Here is an 18,663-nt window from a genome sequence, read left to right as displayed (position 1 = left end):
CTATATACTTTGAAATTGTACAGAAATGTATGTCAATTATCTCTCTATAAAACTGGGGAAAAAAAGTGAAGAAAATCTTCACAGCTTCACCAGCCATTTCCACAGCTATTGCTTTTTCCTCTCATTTCTTGTCCTTTCTACCCCTCCCCTTTTGCCTCTCCTGCACTCTTTTACTTTTGTCTATGCACAAAGTGTAAATCAACCTATCTGACCACTAGTAAATATCCCACTTAATTCTGGGAGAGTCCCTTCTTAGTACTGAGACCCAATTCCTCCTTTGTTCCCATACCAAAAAATCTCTGGCAAAATCTACAGCTCCAGAGTAACTTAGAAAGAAATGAAATAAAATAAGTGTGTCTCCTGCTGTCTTTGTTCTTAACAAGTAACACCTAAATAGAACATAGCAAATAATAAATCCTCAATAACTATTTGTTGATTAAGGAGTGAATGCAGGAATGATCAATGGATCTGTCTGAAGAGTCCTTTCTGTTGCATGATTCTAGGAAACAGGAGGGAGTATCCTCCTCTAAAGTGTAAGTCTTGAGAGCAAAACCCCTAACAGATTCTGTATCCCCAGTGTCTAGTATGTCCTGTCATTTAATATGCTCTCAATTAGTGTGGGAAAAAAAAGAATGAATGAGAGAGAAGGAGGGGGTGAGAAAAGGAACATATGAAAAGAAACAATTTTGTCCAGTAAAATTCCTGCCTTCATGACAATATAGATGACAGAGGAAAGTAGCATGGAGGAGAGATCAGGAGAGAAAAAGAGTCCATATTTTGGGACACCATCCAGGGTCCTCCTCACACAGAGCTCGGTGAAATGTGTGCACTCTGACAGCCTCTGCCCTGAGTTTCTCCACCACCCACCTTAGTCTGGGTCACTTCTGATCCCTGCCTGGTTCAGGAGTTTTTCCAGGCCTAGAGGAAGGAGAAGGAGTTAGAGAAAGCAGAACAAATTCTCAGCTACCACCCCACCTCCCATTCAGCTCCCAAGAGGGTTCTCTGAAAGAGAACAACAGCAGTTTTCTGTCCTGCTTCTACCCAAAGGCAGAGAGGTCTGCATCAGTCAAGACCACATCCATGCCAGCTCCCTAGCTTCTACCTGTTCTTGATCCTTTGACCCTCAGGCTAAGATCCTCTCTGCAATTGTCAGTTTCCTTCAGCAAAACCCTCTGGAAATCATGGCCTCATATAGGGTACATTCACAGGTGAAATTTCCAAGATCAGGATATTTCTCTGTAGAATGAAGGCCAGGGCTATGGAGCTGAGCAAAACAGTCCCAGCTTTAGTTGCATTTCTGCTCTGCCCACTTGGTGGAGCTGGTCCCTTATATTTTCCAGAGCATATACCTTCCTGAGGGTGTAACTGAGGCAAAGTAGTAAGTAGATGTGTGAGATCAGTGGGAGGAGTGGCCGTTCAATCCTGCCCTCCCACACACCACCACGCACAGGGGTTATTCCTAAAACCCTGTAGACTTGGGGGAAAGCCTTTTGTCCCATAATTAGGGAGGGAATAGCATGCAATACCCCTGGGAGATGTGTCACATTGTGTTCAAATTCAGACTAAAATCATATGATGAATATCAAGTTATTTCCTGAGAGTTTGTTTTCATTAAGTACAGGAGAGGGATGGCCTGTCCACCCCTTGCCTGGCCCTATAGGTCCCTAAACAGGCCATGGGGAATTCATTTGGGAGCTGCTGGTCTCTGGGACAAAAGAAATATGGTCTGAATGCCTAAAGCCCCAGTGGGTATAGAAGGTAGGAGGAGGGAATTAGAAGATATAACTTAGCTAATACAGAAATGGGGTAATTCAAACTGGAGTCTTGGAATGCTGGATTCTCAAAGCAGGAAGAGATCTCAGAAAAATCACTAGACTAAAACTGTCATTTAAAGATGAGGAAATTGAGCCCCGGAGACAGAGATGACTTGCCCAGCTTTGGACCATCAATGAGAAACAGAAACAGACTTTAGGACTCAAATCTCCTGACTCTCCTTCTTTCACATTTCTCATAATCAAATTAGAATACAGTTCTGCAAAATTCCTCCTTCAAGACCAGCAAAGCAGCAAGAAGGGGTAATGGGTGCAGGGTCCCAACAAAAAGGCCCCAGGTGTCCAGATTCTTCAATTGCTGAGCTGTTCTCGTCTATTGTTTTTAGAAAGAGTTCGTCTCACAGCAATTTATGAAAGGTATTTCATTATCTCAGGGGTAAAGAAATACCTCAACCCCCCTCAAGTCACCCATTTCAGATTCTTGGAACCCCTGCCCTTGCTGTTCTTTTCCCACCCTACATCTCTGCCTGTCAAAATCCCAACTTCAAACAAGCTTAAATGTCACTTCTGTCATGAATCTTTCCTTGAGCCCTTTCCCCACGGCCCCCCACCAAATTTAAATTATCTTTCCTCTTATGAATACTCAGGGCACATTTCTAACCTCTCTCATGATACTTAAGACACTCTTTCTTGTATTATAATTATTTATTAATGTTTATCTTATCTTTCCTATGAGTCCTTGAGGCAAGAGATGCTTTTAGCCAAATTTAGTTCCCCTCCATAGTTTCTTAATATGCTAGGTGATCAATAAATATTCATTGAATTGAATTGATACAGAAAGTAATCGGTACCTTTGAGTTATTATAAGTTCAGCCTATTTCCTCTTTAGCAGAGATGAAGGTGTCTATGACCCATGGCCATGTCCACCTACTCACCCTATTTCCTCCCTCTCCCTCCAGGAAGAAAATACAGCCAGCCACTCAAAATCAGGCCCTTTATTCAGGATAGAGGTAGAATCCACTGTTGTAATGAAAGTGCCACTGGGGGCACTGAGCAAGGGTCAAAACTCCAGAGCACCAGTCACTCATCCCTGGAGAATAGTCCTTGCATGTCCAAATGGTGTCACTACAGGGCTCAGGGCTCAGAGACAAATTAGCTTCAAGGGAGTACAAAGAAGCAAAACGAGGTAGCCATAGGGAAGAGGAGTTCCAGGAACATAAAGAGGGCAGAAGCAGCAAAGACAGCAGGCGTTCACCACTTCTCGCAGCGCCACTGATCCAGCTTCTCAGAACAGAGTGCTTTATGGGCCAACCTGATCATGAAGAAAAAGACAAGGCAAGTTGACTGGCCGGATCTTAGTTCAAACTTCCATCTAGCTTTATCCTCAGGAGGGACGAGGTGGAAGAGTATGGGTGAAAATTACACTTTCCTAACCAGATGGCAAGGGACACTGAGCCACCTAGTGGAGTAAGGTCCATTTTTTTAAACTCCAAGAAAATTGTAGGGCAGTGGTACAAAGGGCTTGCTTTAGGGTTTAGGACTATACAAGTAGAATTAAATATTCAAATCCAGGTGAAGGAAATCCTGGGTCTCAGCCCTCTATTAGGGAACACTTGTTAGGAAAATTGCTAAACAGGAGTGGCGTGAGTGAGGCTTAAAACTGAAAACCTGAGTCTGCTTGATGAGTTTTGTTTTGAAGACTACATTCTAGCTTAAAAGACCAGGAAATAGAGGGAAAGGGGAATGGTGCTGGGACTAAAAGGGTGAGAAGAAGGAGGGGAAGGGTAAAGTAGAAAATAGAATGGGGACTCACCAGTAGTTAATTCCTACATTATCCAGAATCTTCTTGACACACATAATGTCATCAGTAAGGTCATCATCCAGGAACTCTGGCAGGAGTTACAGGGGGAAAAATGAGAGAACTAAGTATTACCCAGAAAGGTAATGAGTTTCCCTCTTGCCTGGTCCTTCTCTGATCTAGAGGCTTATGCCTGTTGCCTTTCTATATGAGAAATACAGTACAATAATGCCTCCCCCTAGGTAAGGACTCCCTTCGCTTCTCTGGGGGCATCTCTAGAGGAATTATCAACTTCATCAACTGACTTACTCTGAAAATGCATGGTATTAGACTTCAAGATCCCCAAACAGCTCAGATCATCTACCCGTGAACTTTAAGTGACTGTCTGGGGATTTGGTGATAATGAAAAATTCTAACAGCCTCTTACTCAGTACTAACAATTGAAGTCCCACAGTTGATGTGGAGTCCAAGGCAGTGAAGTTAAAGGTGCGCTTGATGCCAAAAAAGGAGATTATCCCAGGAGTAGGCTCCAAAAAAACACAAGAACATGGTAAAAGTGGTCACTCACTGTCACAGGAGATGCCACAGATGTCCCTTGAGTGAGGGATATGGTTGTCTCTGCACCAAATTTTATTATTGATCTGGAAGAGTCCATATTCTGTGCTGCCATTGTTATTTACTACGGTTTGTGTGTCACAACCACTGGTATGAAATACAGTACAGACCCCTGAAAGAAAGATGAAAAAGAGATATCACAGGGATGTCCACATATAGTATAAATAAGGACCTGTATTCCCAGACAGAAAAAGGCTCTCCAGCCAATCTCCAAATATGGCCAACCACAGAGTATCTTGATAAGATGAAGAGCTCCAAAAAAAGATCAGACAATGGGAGAAAGGAGAGATAGGTGAATAAATGTAATAAAAGAGTAAACAGATGAGCAGATAAGAGGATTATTAGATAATTGAATTAAAAGTAGAGAAAAAAAGAGGAGGAAGAGAAGGGTGGGGAAGACAGAAGAAGATGAAGTATGGAACAAAGCAAGATAGCAGGGAACTCACATTCAGGCAAAGTGACGCCTCCATAGCCATCAAGGTCTTTCAGCCTCTGGAACACCTCACATTTTGTTAATTGTTCGGCCTGGATGGCATGGAACAGGTTGCCCACCAGGAGCAGAGAGACAAAGGACATCATTTTGGCTGCTCCCAAGATTCTGAAATGGGGTCACCACACAACTTCACCTCCTTTTATTTGTGGAGAAAGCCTCAGGGGTCCTGGCATCAAGCCCTACATCCAGGAAGAGGATGAAGAGAGACTGGTCACGCCAACAAAGAAACATTTATCCTGCCAGCTTCCTTCCGTAATTTCACCCCATTATTCTTTTCCTTCCCAGAATCTCTAGACCATACCAGGTATTGTTACCTGTCCAGAGAGAGTTACAAGCATGATCCTGTTTCCCATTTGGCTTTGTTTATACCTTTGTTTCTTGTAGTGTTGGTTCTAGGAAGCAGGATGTCCCCAACCTACTTCAGGAACAAAGGAGGCCTCAGGGGTAATACGAGTGAAGCAATTAGAAAATACAAAAAGGGTCCATGGCCAACTCCCCCTTCTCCTTAGAGAAATACAGAATTTGGGAAAGGAGTGTATATCATCACTTGTCATGGCTCCAGGATCAGAGCTGGCACTTGCCCAGTCGACCCAGGCATGAAACAAAGGAAGAATTCCTTGATATGCCAGTTTGTGGCTGAGGGCTCAGGAATAGAGATAGAATATGGCAACATAGACTGAGAATCAGATATAACGTGGACCCAGAGACTTTCTATTTCACGAAAATGGAGAACTTGAAAAGTGTGTATGACAGTATCTAGCTACCCTATGAGCTATTATCAGCCTCCCCACATCCAACCACCACTACCATTAAATAGCCAGATAACACATTGTTAACCTAAAAGTAATAACTTGTAACAGACTTGTTCATAAACATATAAACTTGTAGACAGCTTCAGAGTTGGCCACAGAAGGTTAAAAAAAGAATGCCCAAGCCAGTGGGAAGATTGGACTTCAAGCACTTTAAGGTTGGAGTAATATATATCTAGAGCCTATAAAACAAGATTCTGGATCTGAGCTTTCGGATCAGTGCCCTTGAGCAGTAGAGTTTAGGATACTAGTTCTGATGATTCCTTCGGCTTGCTGGCATCAAGCTTCACGTCATGGTGCCAATAGCTGTTAGCTTCCTTCATGCAGGGGGTCATTCTCTCTACCACAATGTCTAAACCTGATTTCTTTTTTCTTTTTTTAACATCTTTATTATAGTATAACTGCTTTAAATGTTGTGTTAGTTTCTACTGTATAACAAAGTGAATCAGCTATACGTATACATACATCCCCATATCCCCTCCCTCTTGCGTCTCCCTCCCACCCTCCTTAATCCACCCTTCTAGGTAGTCACAAAGCACCGGCTGATCTCCCTGTGTGATACATTGTTTCCCACTAGCTACCTATTCTACATTTGGTAGTGTATATATGTCAATGCTACTCTCCACTTCGTCCCAGCTTCCCCTTCCCCCTCCCTGTGTCCTCAGTCCATTCTCTACATATGTGTCCTTATTCCTGTCCCTCCCCTAGGCTCATCAGAACCATGTTGTTTTTTTTTTTAGATTCCATATATATGTGTTAACACACAGTATTTGTTATTTTTCTTGCTGACTTACTTCACTCTGTATGACAGACTCTAGGTCCATCGACCTCACTACAAATAACTCAGTTTAGTTTCTTTTTATGGCTGAGTAATTTTCCATTGTATATATGTGCCACATCTTCTTTATCCATTCATCTGTCGATGGGCACTTAGGTTGCTTCATGTCCCAGCTATTGTAAATAGTGCTGCAGTGAACATTGTGGTACATGACTCTTTTTGAATTATGGTTTTCTCAGGGTATATGCCCAGCGGTGGGATTGCTGGATCATATGGTAGTTCTATTTTTAGTTTTTGAGGAACCTCTATACTGTTCTCCATAGTGACTGTATCAATTTACATTCCCACCAACAGTGCAAGAGGATTCCCTTTTCTCCACACCCTCTCCAGCATTTATTGTTTGTAGATTTTTTAATGATGGCCATTCTGACTGGTGTGAATACCTCACTGTAGTTTTCATTTGTAATTTTCTAGTGATTAGTGATGTTGAGCATCCTTTCATGTGTTTGTTGGCAATCTGTATATCTTCTTTGGAGAAATGTCTATTTAGGTCTTCTGCCCATTTTTGGATTGGGTTGTTTGTTTTTCTGATATTGAGCTGCATGAGCTTCTTGTAAATTTTGGAGATTAATCCCTTGTCACTTGCTTCATTTGCAAATATTTTCTCCCATTCTGAGGGTTGTCTTTTGGTCTTGTTTATGGTTTCCTTTTCTGTGCAAAAGCTTTTAAGTTTCATTAGGTCCCATTTGTTTATTTTTGTTTTTATTTCCATTTCTCTAGGAGGTGGGTCAAAAGGATCTTGCTGTGATTTATGTCACAGAATGTTCTGCCTATGTTTTCCACTGAGAGTTTTATAGTGTCTGGCCTTACATTTAGGTCTTTAGCCATTTTGAGTTTATTTTTCTGTATGGTGTTAGGAAGTGTTCTAATTTCATTCTTCTAAATGTAGCTGTCCAGTTTTCCCAGCACCACTTATTGAAGACACTGTCTTTTCTACATGTATATTCTTGCCTCCTTTGTCAAAGATAAGGTGACCATAGGTCCGTGGGTTTATCTCTGGGCTTTCTATCCTGTTCCATTGATCTATATTTCTGTTTTTGTGCCAGTACCATACTGTCTTGATTACTGTAGCTTTGTAATATAGTCTGAAGTCAGGGAGCCTGATTCCTCCAGCTCTGTTTTTCTGTCTCAAGATTGCTTTGGCTATTCGGGGTCTTTTGTGTTTCCATACAAATTATAAAATTTTTTGTTCTAGTTCTGTGAAAAATGCCAGTGGTAGTTTGACAAGGATTGCATTGAATCTGTAGATTGCTTTGGGTAGTATACTCATTTTCATAATGTTGATTCTTCCAATCCAAGAACATGGTATATCTCTCCATCTGTTTGTATCATCTTTAATTACTTTCATCAGTGTCTTACAGTTTTCTGCATACAGGTCTTTTGTCCCCTTAGGTAGGTTTATTCCTAGGTATTTGATTCTTTTGTTGCAGTGGTAAATGGGAGTGTTTTCTTAATTTCCCTTTCAGATTTTTCATTATTAGTGTGTAGAAATGCAACACATTTCTGTGCATTAATTTTGTATCCTGCTACTTTACCAAATTCATTGATTAGCTCTAGTAGTTTTCTAGTAGCATCATTAGGATTCTCTATGTATAGTATCATGTCATCTTCAAACAGTGACAGTTTTACTTCTTCTTTCCTGACTTGGATTCCTTTTGTTTCTTTTTCTTCTCTGATTGCTGTGGATAACACTTCCAAAACTATGCTGAATAATGGTGGTGAGAGTGGGAAACCTTGTCCTGTTCCTGATCTTTAAGGAAATGGTTTCAATTTTTCACCATTGAGAACAATGTTGGCTGTCGGTTTGTCATATATGGCCTCTATTGTGTTAAGGTAGGTTCCCTCTATGCCTACTTTCTGGAGAGTTTTTAATCATAAATGGCTGTTGAATTATGTTGAAAGATTTTTCTGCATCTATTGAGATTAGCATATGGTTTTTACCCTTCAGTTTGTTAATATGGTGTATCACATTGATTTGTGTATATTGAAGAATCCTTGCATCCCTGGGATAAACCCCACTTGATCATGGCATATGATCCTTTGAATGTGCTGTTGGATTCTGTTTGCTAGTATTTTGTTGAGGATTTTTGCATGTGTTCCTCAGTGATATTAGCCTTTAGTTTTCTTTTGTGACATCTTTGTCTGGCTTTGGTATAAGGGTGATGGTGGCATCATAGAATGAGATTGGGAGTGTTCCTCCCTCTGCTATATTTTGGAAGAGTTTGAGAAGGATAGGTGTAAGCTCCTCCCTAAATGTTTGCTGGAGTTCACCTATGAAGCCATCTGTTCCTGGGCCCTTGTTTGTTAGAAGATTTTTAATCACAGTTTCAATTTCAGTGCTTGTGATTGGTCTGTTAATATTTCTATTTCTTCCTGGTTCAGTCTTGAAAGACTGTGTTTTTCTAAGAATTTGTCCATTTCTTCCAGGTTGTCCACTTTATTGACATATAGTTGCTTGTAGTAATCTCTCATGATCCTTTGTATTTCTGCAGTGTCAGTTGTTACTTCTTTTTCATTTTTAATTCTATTGATTTGAGTCTTCTCCCTTTTTTTCTTGATGAGTCTCATTGGTGGTTTATCAGTTTTGTTTATCTTCTCTAAGAACCAGCTTTTAGTTTTATTGATCTTCGGTGTTGTTTCCTTCATTTCTTTTTCATTTATTTCTGATCTGATCTTTATGATTTCTTTCCTTATGCTACTTTGGGTTTTTTGTTGTTGTTGTTGTGTTCTTCTTTCTCTAATTGCTTTAGGTGTAAGATTAGGTTGTTTATTTGAGATGTTTCTGTTTCTTGAGGTAGGATTGTATTGCTATAAACTTCCCTTTTAGAATGGCTTTTGCTGCATCCCATAGGTTTTGGGTCATCATGTTTTCATTGTCATTTGTTTCTAGGTATTTTTTGATTTCCTCTTTGATTTCTTCAGTGATCTCTTGGTTATTAAGTAGTGTATTGTTTAGCCTCCACGTGTTTGTATTTTTTACAGATTTTTTCCTGTAATTGATATCTAGTATCATAGCATTGTGGTCGGAAAAGATACTTGATACATTTTCAATTTTCTTAAGTTTGCCAAGGCTTGATTTGTGACCCAAGATATGGTCTATCCTGGAGAATGTTCCATGAGCATTTGTGAAGACAATGTATTCTGTTGTTTTTGGATGGAATGTCCTATAAATATCAATTACGTCCACCTTGTTCAATGTATCATTTAAAGCTTGTGTTTCCTTATTTATTTGCATTTTGGATGATCTGTCCATTGGTGAAAGTGGGGTGTTAAAGTCCCCTACTATGATTGTGTTACTGTCAATTTCCCCTTTTATGGCTGTTAGCACTTGCCTTATGTATTGAGGTGCTCAATACTTAATATGTTGGGTGCATAAATATTTACAATTGTTATATCTTCTTCTTGGATTGATCCCTTGATCATTATGTAGTGTCCTTCTTTGTCTCTTGTAATAGTCTTTATTTTAAAGTCTATTTTGTGTGATATGAGAATTGCTACTCCAGCTTTCTTTTGATTTCCATTTGCATGGAATATCTTTTTCCATCCCCTCACTTTCAGTCTGTATGTGTCCCTAGGTCTGAAGTGGGTCTCTTGTAGACAGCATATACACAGGTCTTGTTTTTGTATCTATTCAGCCAGTCTATGTCTTTTGGTTGGAGCATTTAATCCATTTACATTTAAGGTAATTATCAATATGTATGTTCCTGTTACCATGTTCTTAATATTTTGGGTTTGTTTTTGTAGGTCTTTTCCTTCTCTTGTGTTTCCTGCCTAGAGAAGTTCCTTTGGCATTTGTTGTAAAGCTGTGGTTTCGTGGTGCTAAATTCTCTTAACTTTTGCTTGTCTGTAAAGGTTTTAATTTTCCATCAAATTTGAATGAGATCCTTGCTGGGTAGAGTAATCGTTCATCACTTTAAATATGTCCTGCCACTCCCTTCTGGCTTGCAGAGATTTGCTGAAAGATCAGCTGTTAACCTTATGGGGATTCCCTTGTGTGTTATCTGTTGCTTTTCCCTCACTGCTTTTAATATTTTTTCTTTGTATTTAATTTTTGATAGTTTGATTAATATGTGTCTTGGCGTGTTTCTCCTTGGATTTTTCCTGTATGGGATCTCTGTTCTTCCTAGACTTGATTGACTATTTCCTTTCCCATGTTATGGAAGTTTTCATGTATAATCTCTTCAAATATTTTCTCAGACCCTTTTTTTTTTCTCTTCTTCTTCTGGGACCCCTAATTCGAATGTTGGTGCATTTAATGTCACCCAGAGGTCTCTGAGACTGTCCTCAATTCTTTTCATTCTTTTTTCTTTATTCTGCTCTGCCATAGTTGTTTCCCCTATTTTATCTTCCAGGTCACTTATCTGTTCTTCTGCCTCAGTTATTCTGCTATTGATTCCTTCTAGAGAATTTTTAATTTCATTTATTGTGTTGTTCATCATGTTTATTTGCTCTTTAGTTCTTCTAAGTCCTTGTTAAACATTTCTTGTATTTTCTCCATTCTATTTCCAAGATTTTGGATCATCTTTACTGTCATTATTCTGAATTCTTTTTCAGGTAGACTGCCTATTTCCTCTTCATTTGTTTGGTCTGGTGGCTTTTTACCTTGCTCCTCCATCTGCTGTGTGTTTCTCTGTCTTCTCATTTTGCTTAACTTACTGTGTTTGGGGTCTCCTTTTCGCAGGCTGCAGGTCCATAGTTCCCATTGTTTTTGGTATCTGTCTCCAGTGGGTGAGGTTAGTTCAGTGGCTTGTGTAGGCTTCCTGGTGGGGGGGACTGGTGCTTGTGTTCTGGTGGGTGGGGCTGCATCTTTTCTTTCTGGTGGGCAGGGCCACGTCCATGGTGTATTTTGGGGTGTCTGTGAACTTAGTATGATTTTGGCAGCCTCTCTGTTAATGGGTGAGGTTGTGTTCCTGTCTTGCTAGGTGGTTGGCATGGGGTGTCCAGCATTGGAGCTTGCTGGCTGTTGGGTGAAGCTGCGTCTTAGCATTGAGATGGAGATCTCTGGGAGAGCTCTTGCTGATTGATATTACTTGGGGCTGGGAGGTCTCTGTTTGTCCAACGTCCTGAACTAGGCTCTCCCACTTCAGAGGTTCAGTCCTGACACCAAGCCAGAGTACCAAGACCCTGTCAGCCACACGGCTGCCACAGAAGAAAATCTTCTCTCAAGATCCAACTCTCTTTGACAAATTTGTCATTTCTCTAGATGAATTCATTTGTGAACTCCTGATGTCCTAGTGTTACTGAACGAGCTTGGTTTTGCCTGATGGGCAGCAACCAAAACGCTGAGACACTGAGGTTTGCAGCACACAGAGGGCTTATTCACAAGGCAGCCAAGTGACAGGAGTGCCAGTCTCAGATTTTCCTCCCTGAAGATAAGGGGCTCAATGTTTTTTGGGAATAAAGAATAAAAAAGCACAGTGGTCTGAGGTGTGGTGGTCGTGAGGCATGCAGGGATTGGAAAAAGGTGCAGAATAAACCTGATTTCTTATATTGCAGTGGGTACCCATCCCAACTGAACAATTTAAGGTTTCCAAACTGAAGGTATTCCAAACCGTTATATTCTACAACTCTTCAGAATCAAGGCAAACTCCTCAGTTTTATCCTATATTCCGTACCATGGATTACCACTATATGAAGTACTGAAACTGAACAGGACCCTATGGGGCTTCTGGGCACAGAAGCCTTTCCGTGTCACCTGTTTCTTGTTTGTAGGGAATAGACTCCAGCCTCCATGACCTTCCCTGAGTTCTAAAGGGTAGATTCAAAAAGTTGCTAAGCAGGGAAAGGAGGGGGTGCAGAGACAAGGGAGGAGCAGCCAAGAAACAATAGTGCAGACTTGGGGGAGTGTCCTGGTTCCACCTCAAGGGATACACATAACAATATCTTTGAGCTCTTTATAGAACTAAAACCCCCAACAAATGGAAGATGTTAGCATTCTTCATTCCAGAGAAGACCACCTGACAACAAATTAAGGAACCAGAAAAGCTCATCAGGAGACTACCTGAGACCAGATTAAAGGAGTGCAGGCAGGCACTGCACACACCCTAATATTATCAGCAACCTCACCCTTGAAGCACTGCTATAAAACTCCCCACCAAATCCTCCCAGGTTGGGCCTTGCAAAGCAATAAAGCTATTCTTTTCTGCTTCACCCAAAACTCTGTCTCTGAGATTTGATTCAGCATTGGTGTCAAGTTTTCGGCATCATTACCATGAGTGAAACAATTGTGGAGGATCTTGGTGTGCCAAGAGAGTTGAGCAGAAATTCCTGATAGCAGAGATACATGTAGAAACACAGCAGAAGTGCTGCCACTGCATTTCTCCTCCACTCCATCCAGAGGCATTGGAGGAGTACATGAAGGACAGTAATAAGAATTCCATCACATTAAGCAAGTATGGTTGAAAATATGGCTGGGAGTGAGAGGATGACCTTGAACCATATGTAAGAGGGATGGATAAGAAATGCTAGTCCTATAGATTAGGCTTTCCAATAGGGGGGTCTTGTGTAAAATTTCTCCTGCCCTGGGCTGTGGACTAAGTTCTTGTGATAGAATAAGATGATGGGCCAGGATAGTCAGGAATCACAGGGGCTTTCTTATGCTTCCAGCCAAGTCAAGGTTTATGGCAGCAGCCTGCTTGCCTACAATTTGGTTGTATCTCTGTCCTTCCCTGAAGCAGTATCTAGGTAAGGAATCACAGCTAAGTGCAAAAAGAAAAGAAATGTGCCTCAGGCAAGAGGAACTATTATCTCCCTAGAAATGTTTATAAAATAGCATATCTGGGGTCATCTGATAAAAAAGATAGAGGTCTCATGGGAACAATTATAAACTTTCAGAGAAGGATGTCGATTCTTGGAGATGAACCAAAGAAGAAAAGCAAACACGATCTCAGCACTGAGGAAGTGTATGGAAAGACATAAGAACAGCTGATGGAGGAAAGCTCCTGCCAAAAACTCCCTTTCCAGAGACGTAGGGTGCTCTCTGTGCAGGCCAAGATCTGACTTGAGGGAATGAAGAGGCACTTGCAACACATGGAATTTTTCAGAAATATGCTAGGAAGCTATGTTCATTCCCTCAGATGCTGTGGTAAAAATCAAGGTTTCTCAAACCAGGTTTCTCAGACCAGTCCTATGGAGGACTCCTAGAGATTAAGGAATCAGAAGCATCTGCTTCAAAACACATTTGGCAGTAGTCATCTGAAATTGTAGTTTGTAGATGAGTGGTAATTGATAGAGAGAGCCCAGGGCTACCATTTGGAGGGAACACCCTGAGAACCACAATAATATTGATCATTACTCCTTACAATTAATATCCTCACTTTTTTCTGCTTCCTCTTGTAATCAAGGTAAATTATGACTAGGTGAAAAATGAAGCTAGATCTTGGACTTGAAACCCAAATTTAGACAAATTCATAAATGAATTAGAATTATTTAAAGCAAATAAAATTTGGGGAGTGAGTGCTTTTTCTGTCTGACTTATTTCACTTAGCATAATCAGGTTCCGTCCATGTTGTTGCAAATGGCAGGATTTCCTCCTTTTTTAAGGCTGAATAATATTCCATTGTGTACCTGAGGTTATATCATCATTATTTTTTATTCTAATAAGCTATGCAGCTTATATTCTGAAAACTATTTTAAAAATAGGATTCCTCTAGAATTTTTATCATTTGAAGTCTAACAATTAAGTCCTTAATCCATTTCGAGTTAATATTTGTGAGTGGTGTAAGATAGTCCAATTCACATTCTTTTACATGTGAATATCCAGTTTTCCCAGCACCATTTATTGAAGACACTATTGTTTCTCTATTGAGTAATCTTGACTGCCTTGTCAAAGATTAGTTGACTGTGTATGCATTGGTTAATATTTGAGTTCCCTGCTGTGTTCCATTGATCTGTATCTGTTTTTAAGCCAGTACCACACTGTTTTTATTACTGTAGCCTTGCAACATAGTTTGAAATAAGGAAGTGTGACACCTCCAGCTTTGTTCTTTCTCAGGATTGCTTTGGTTATTCAGGATCTTTTGTGATTACACACAAATTTTAGCATCTTTTTTTTTCTATTTTTGTGAAAAAAGCCATTGGAATATTGATAGAGATTACATTGAATCTGCAGATGACTTTGGGTATTATAGGTTTTTTTACTATATGATTTTTTTAATTGAAATATAGTTGACTTATAATATTATATTAGTTTCAGGTGTACAACGTAGTTAATTCAATATTTTTATAGGTTATACTTCATACAAAGTTATAAAATATTGACTATGTAACAATTGGCCAATCTTAAGCCTCCTTTTCTAAAGTTCCTGTTCATATCTTTTGCCCACTTTTTTTTACATTGTCTTCTAATTAAGTTGGAAGACTTTTTGGTATATACTAGATCCAAGTTCTTCTTCAGATATATTTATTGTAAATATTTTCACTCAATCTATGGCTTACCTTCTTATTTTCTTAATAGAGTAATTTGAATAAAAGTTTTTTTTATTTTGATCAAATCCAATTTATCACTTTTCTCTTTTCTATTTAATGTCTTTTATAGCCTAACTTAGAAATTTTTGCCTACATACTCCAAGTCACCAAGATTTTCTCCTTTGTTTTTCTCCAGAAGTGTTATCATTTTATATTTTTCAGTTAGATCTATAATACCTTTGAGTTAATTTTTGTGTATGGTTTAAGATAGGAGTCAGCGTTTGGTTTGGTTTTGTTGTTTTTTTCCCCAATATGGACAGTTGTTCTATAAGTTTTTTTATATATACCCAGTTGTTCTAGAACATTTGCTGAAATGACAAACTCTCCTCCCCACAACGAATTACCTTGGCATCTTTATCAAAAATCAATTGAAAATGTATGTGTCCATCTATTTCCACACCTCTTACTTTGCCCGCTATAGTGGAAGCATGGAGTCCTAAACACTGGACGGGCAGGGAATTCCCTCCTCCTATTAATTTTTGAATATTAAACAAATCATGCATTCCTGAAATAAACCACACTTGCTCATGGCATATAAGCATATTTGTATGTTGCTGGAATTAGTTTGATAAAATTCTATTGAGGATTTTTGTGTCTATGTTCATAAGGTACATTGATCTGTGATTTTCTTCTTCTATAATGTCTCTGTTAGGTTTTGATATTAGGATTATTCTGGTCTCACAAAAAAAGTTATAAAGTGTTCCCTCCTCCTCTAGTTTCTGAGAGAGTATCTGAAGGGCCAGTATTATTTATTATTCCTTACTTAAAGTTTTATAGAATTCACCAGTGAACTTATCTGCATCTGGAGTTTTCATAGTGGGAAGGTTTTCAATTGTGAATTTAATTATTTTGTATATATACAGCTATTCAGATTTTTATTAATTCTTGTGCCAGTTTTGGTCACTGGTATCTTTTAAATAATTTTTCCATTTCACTTAAATTGTCAAATTTATTGGCATAAGTTTGTTCATAATACTACCTTTTTATTCCATTAATATTTTAAGGGTGGGCTTCCCTGGTGGTGCAGTGGTTAAGAATCCTCCTGCCAATGCAGGGGACATGGGTTCGAACACTGGTCCGGGAAGATCCCACATGTCGCGGAGCAACTAAGCCTGTGCGCCACAACTACTGAGCCTGCACTCTAGAGCCCATGAGCCACAACTACTGAGCCCATGTGCCACAGTGCCACAACTACTGAGCCTGCACTCTAGACCCCATGCTCTGCAACAAGAGAAGCCACCACAATGAGAAGGCTGCACACCGCAACGAAGAGTAGCCCCCCGCTCTGAGAAAGCCCGTGCACAGCAACAAAGACCCAAATGCAGCCAAAAATAAATAAATAAATTTAAAATATATATATATATTTTTTTAAGGGTCTGCAGTGATTCCTCTTCTTTCATATTAATAATTTGTGCTTAATCTGTTTTTAATCATCTAGATGAATATTTATCAACTTTATTGATTTGTCAAAGATCTAATTTTTGCTTTGTTGATTTTTCTCTATTATTGGTTCCTTTTGTATTTCGTTGATTTCCATTATTTCATTTTGTATTGCAGTATTTCCTTTGTTCTATTTCTTTGAGTTTACCTTGCTCTCCTTTAGCTTCTCAAGGTGTAAGCTTAGATTAAAATTTTAAAATTTTCTTTTCCTATATAACCATTTAAAGATATAAAGTTCCTTCTAAGCACTGCTTTTGCTGCATCATTTTGATATATTCTAATTTCCCTTGTGATGTCTTCCTTTACAGTCCAGTTATTTAACTATATGTTGCTGTAGTTAATAATACTGTACTGAATACTTGAAAGTTGCTAAGAGAGTAGATATTAAAATTTCTCATGACACACAAAAAATTTTTGTAATTATGTGTGGTGATGAATATTAACTAGACTTACCATGGCGATCATTTTGCAATATATACAAATATCAAATTATTATGTTGTACACCTGAAACTAATATAATGCTACATGTCAATTATATCTCAATTTTTAAAAGTATGTTGCTTAAATTCTAAATATTTAGAGATGTTCCTAGATATTTTAATGCTATTGATTTTTTTTTTTTTAATTCAAGACCCATTTATTCTCTAGTTCTGCCCACATGGAGACACCCTCCTTGAAAAGGGGTTGAATCCTTCCGTTCACTTTAACACCTTGTGCTGAAAACACGTGTTCCGAGGTTTCAACTATGAGATCCACATTCTTAAAGCGCTAATTCTTAAATCTCATGTAGATTTCTCCCCTTGGATGGGGGGAGATGACCCAAACACAACAAAGAACAGCTCAGGACTGTGGGCTCTGCTCGCCCAGAGAACTTACAGTGCCCCTGGCCAGCTGGTTGGAGCCAGGATTAGGGCCCTGAGATGATGGGCACCTGCTGGGCTGCTGCCACCGCCCCCACCCCCAACTCCTGTCCTCTTCACTAGGCTGGCTGTCACCTTTAGTTTCCCTGGAGTTTGGAGATTCCAGACGGTCTCTGCTCACACTTCTGTATCACGCCTGCTGCGTCAGCACTGCTGAGCCACACCAAGAGGGAAAAGCACACAGAACTGCTTTCAACACACCAACGTTCCACACAAAAGTTATTTTACAAGCCTGCAGGTTCTTTTTCATCAGAGGACATTCCCAAGGCCATGACTTCCCCCAGCTCCCCACTGCCCTTGCCAGCAGACTGGACTTGCTTGGCCGCAGTGCTGAGTCGGGCACACCCCACCTGGCTCCACTCCAGCGCACTCTCCTGGAGGACTGAGGACGGTGCCCTGGCCTCATCAGCAGGGTCTGTCCTGAAGCCAGTCCTAGAGTGACAAGAGCCACACCTGCAGGTCTATTCCACTGACCAGCCGCACAGGACCGAGCTGGGCCCATGGACCTTGGTCTGGACTGTGTCGGCTGGTCATTCTTGCCGAGGTTCACAGGCCAACAGCCAGTGTCCTTCCTTTCCTGCTCATCACTGCACCAGCAGCTCACTCCTACCTGCTGCCGTCACATGCCTGGCAACCTCGTGTTCCGGGGCCAGCCAAGAACTGAGACGCCAGCAGGCCCCTAGTTCCCAGCAGGCAAACTCCCCATTAAACTACTGCTGCCTAGCCATGTTCTCGAGGCTTCAGAGCCAGGAAAGTGCGGAGAGCATAGCAAGCCGCAGCGGCCCCAGCTCCAGACCCGCAATGCTCTGCGGAGGCGCCAGAACCTCGCCGCACCACCCCCATCCCCCCAACAAGCGACCTCTGCGCCCACCTGTCCCGCGGACCCGGGCGCACCTCCGACCACCGCGACCCAGGACGGAGGCGCGGGGCGCGGGGCTCGGCCGGCGGCAGGCGCTGGGGCGGGCGGGGACCCCGGCTCCGGCCCCAAGGCTGCGCGGACCCACCAGGCCCACCTCCGTCCCTGCCACCTGGAAGAGCAATGCTATTGATTTTTAATTTACTCTCCTGTGGTCAGAGAAAATGCCCCTTTTATATTATATATCTACTAACATAGATTTATAATGACTTTTTATGCTTTTGGTCTTTAAATTCTATACCAGATTTGAAAATGATTTACACACCTACATTACCATACTATAGGATTCTGTATTTGTCTATAAATTTACCTTTACCAGAGAGTTATATACTTTGGTACGGCTTTGTGTTGCAGTTTATCATCCTTTTGCTTCAACTTGAAGGACCTTCTTCTGTATTTCTTGTAGGGCAGGTCTAGTGGTTATCAACTCCTTCAGTTTCTGTTTATCTGGGAGAGTCTTGATTTCTCTATTTTTGAAGGACAGTTTTGCTGGATACAGTATTCTGGTTGGCAGTTTTTTTCTTTTAGCACTTTGACTATATCATCCCACTCCCTCTATCTTGTGAGGTTTCTACTGAGAAATAGGATGATAGTA

At 40.5% G+C, this 18,663-nt stretch overlaps 1 protein-coding gene across 1 annotated transcript; it reads right to left on the bottom strand.

The window, feature by feature from the left end:
- Positions 1 to 1,310: 1,310 nt before the first annotated feature.
- Positions 1,311 to 17,935, bottom strand: LALBA (lactalbumin alpha). Its single transcript, XM_082420484.1, has 3 exons — positions 4,632 to 17,935; positions 4,139 to 4,297; positions 1,311 to 3,661 (listed from the first exon to the last, which is right to left on the bottom strand). Exons 1-3 carry the CDS (start codon positions 4,762 to 4,764, stop codon positions 3,582 to 3,584), a joined length of 372 nt encoding a protein of 123 aa, XP_082276610.1. The 5' UTR covers positions 4,765 to 17,935; the 3' UTR covers positions 1,311 to 3,581.
- Positions 17,936 to 18,663: the final 728 nt, after the last annotated feature.

This window comes from Balaenoptera physalus (genome assembly GCF_965194825.1).
Source record: "Balaenoptera physalus genome assembly, chromosome: 13".
NCBI lineage: Eukaryota > Metazoa > Chordata > Mammalia > Artiodactyla > Balaenopteridae > Balaenoptera > Balaenoptera physalus.
The sequence above is the reverse complement of the archived record's forward strand: the minus strand, read 5'-3'. Positions and strand labels throughout refer to the sequence as shown.

Excerpts from the sequence above, each read along its gene's own strand:
- LALBA (XM_082420484.1), bottom strand. The coding sequence starts at position 4,764 with ATGATGTCCTTTGTCTCTCTGCTCCTGGTGGGCAACCTGTTCCATGCC. Across the intron at positions 4,298-4,631 it reads AGGCGTCACTTTGCCTGAAT|GGGTCTGTACTGTATTTCAT; the intron begins GTGAGTTCCCTG and ends TCTTTCTTTCAG. Across the intron at positions 3,662-4,138 it reads CTGTGGCATCTCCTGTGACA|AGTTCCTGGATGATGACCTT; the intron begins GTGAGTGACCAC and ends AACTCCTGCCAG.